At 40.8% G+C, this 2,385-nt stretch overlaps 1 protein-coding gene across 1 annotated transcript; it reads left to right on the forward strand.

Annotated features, from left to right (window-relative positions):
• The first annotated feature begins 611 nt into the window (after positions 1-611).
• On the forward strand, positions 612-959 carry LOC103986286 (rapid alkalinization factor). Its single transcript, XM_009404244.3, has one exon. The coding sequence runs from the start codon at positions 612-614 to the stop codon at positions 957-959; it is 348 nt and encodes a 115-aa protein (XP_009402519.1).
• Positions 960-2,385: the final 1,426 nt, after the last annotated feature.

Genomic DNA, 2,385 nt, shown 5'->3' on the forward strand with positions numbered 1-2,385 from the left:
CTGTTTTAGGTTGGAAAACAGTATGCATTATCATAGCATTGAGTTGGTGGCTTGAAATAGTCATAATGTGACTTCACACCATTAATATTTGTTTTGATTTGTTAGATGAGAAAGGATCCAACCTACTGCTTCTACTACATTCATTAAATGAACACAAAAATGATGCATGCACCAAATTCAACACCAACTACGATTGACAATATTTCATGAGCATTGCATTCTGATTCACTTGTTTCTTGAAATAGTCATCATGTGACTTCACACCATTAATCTTTGTTTTGATTTGTTAGATGAGAAAGGATCCAACCTACTGCTTCTACTACATTCATTAAATGAACACAAAAATGATGCATGCACCAAATTCAACACCAACTACGATTGACAATATTTCATGAGCATTGCATTCTGATTCACTTGTTTCTTGGACTCAGCCAAACAAGAACACCTCTGTAGGCATCATTATGAACAACTCCTTTTAGAATATATCTCACCAAATCACTATATAAATATAGCTCAAGTTTCTTCTTTTCTTGCTGCACCAGCTAACATTTGATCTCAGCTATACATATACATACATATTACACTGCTGCACTGCCTCTACCAAGCAACAAATGGCGATACCAGTGCAAAGCTCCCCGCTTTTGCTCGCCGTCCTACTCCTCCTGTCCACCGCGGCCGCAGCCGGCGGATCTGGGAAGCAGCCCCCCCTTGGCTGGATCCCTTCCCTGGCGGGGTGCCGCGGCACCATCGCGGAGTGCCTCGGGGACGAGGAGCTCGACCTGGGAGCCGTGGTGAGCCGCCGCGTCCTTGCCACCTCCAGTTACATCAGCTACGGCGCCCTCAGGGCCGACACCACCCCCTGCTCCCAACCCGGCGCCTCCTACTACAACTGCCAGCCCGGAGCTCAGTCCAATCCGTACTCCCGTAGCTGCTCCGCCATCACCCAGTGCCGGAGTTGAGCTTGGTATACGTGCTCTGTTAGTACTGTACTTAGCTGGTTGTGCTATCGGTGTATTGGTGCTGTAAACAGAGTCTATGTGCAACTTTCTGATTAAAAGAAAGAAAGAAGAATAAAAAGGTCTTAACTACTAAGCAATTATATTTTGATTGCAGATAATTTGGCTTTCTACATCATGATCTTTATTCAAGTGGATTCTCAATGTAGAGAGATTTTGGTTTGTGGAAGAGCACTTGTTATGCTAGGCATGCAAGTTAATGGTTGCACTGGTTCACTGTCATGAGTTCCTACACCTTCTTGTTCACCTCAATCCTAATCACCATTCCCTTGTGGGTGAATCTTTGCTTCTAATTAATCCTTTGGAGGAGTATGCACTTATGAGTTTTGCTTCTTGATTGTTGAGATGACATTGCTACATGGTAGTAGGAATCTGCATGAACTTACATGGCAACTCTGTTATGCCAATAAAATAGACTAGTCCTGCAGCTTCTGTGATCCTATTATGTTTCAGTTGTTCAGATAATTTGCAATGTTTCTTGCATGATTGCCCACTAATTAATACATTGGACTCAACCTAATTAGATTGGAGTCAGCTGATCAATGCTGATGACTGCCTACAGAGTTGCATGCTGTGCTTAATGATACAGCATGTTGTTTGACAATATCATGTTGTAACTCTAGTCCCATATTATGTTATTTTTGTTCTTCAAGGCATGCCTGGTAGGCAACGGATTGCTGAGAAGTTGGTCCCATTGGAAGGCTTGCTCAACAGATGAGAAACATGAATCTTCGTTCTTGAAGCCATGAATGACTGGTATCCTACACCTTCTCCATTGTTCTCAATCTGAATCTGTTCTTGACATGATACTGGCTCACATGGAAATAGTTCATTCAGCAGGTAGCATAGGTTTAAAGAACTTCTGTGCTATATTCTGTGCCTTGGCCATCAGACAAGGAAAAAGAGAGAAAATATATATATATATGAACAGTCTGAAGTGTTGTGATTCTACAAATTTCTGTTAAAGATTAGTATCACAAGGAAGGTGAAAAAAATGTTGAATCTAATGATAATTCTGCAATTTTCAACTAGTAAAAGAAAATTGATCCAGTGCATGAAGCTCCTGTTAGCATATCAATATATGCAATCCTATCTATACAAATTGAGAAGTTATGTTTGTTACTTAGTCTAAGTCACTGCAATTTGCTGATGAGAATGATAAATTATCCAGTAAGGATGAGATCTAATCCTCATCTCACATGAAAGCCACACATTTGTGGTTTGGATGAACAAAACTTGTGAGCCATTTGTGGTTAGGATGCTTATTTTTACTTGCAGTATGAGATGATCTTGGTACAAGATAAGCAAAACCTGTGATCTATCTGTGGTTCATCATGGTTTAGGATGATTTTAATCAAGGATTGATGCA

This window comes from Musa acuminata, chromosome BXJ2-5 (genome assembly GCF_036884655.1).
Source record: "Musa acuminata AAA Group cultivar baxijiao chromosome BXJ2-5, Cavendish_Baxijiao_AAA, whole genome shotgun sequence".
Lineage (NCBI taxonomy): Eukaryota > Viridiplantae > Streptophyta > Magnoliopsida > Zingiberales > Musaceae > Musa > Musa acuminata.

Coding starts and splice junctions, on each gene's coding strand:
- LOC103986286 (XM_009404244.3), top strand. CDS start 612: ATGGCGATACCAGTGCAAAGCTCCCCGCTTTTGCTCGCCGTCCTACTC.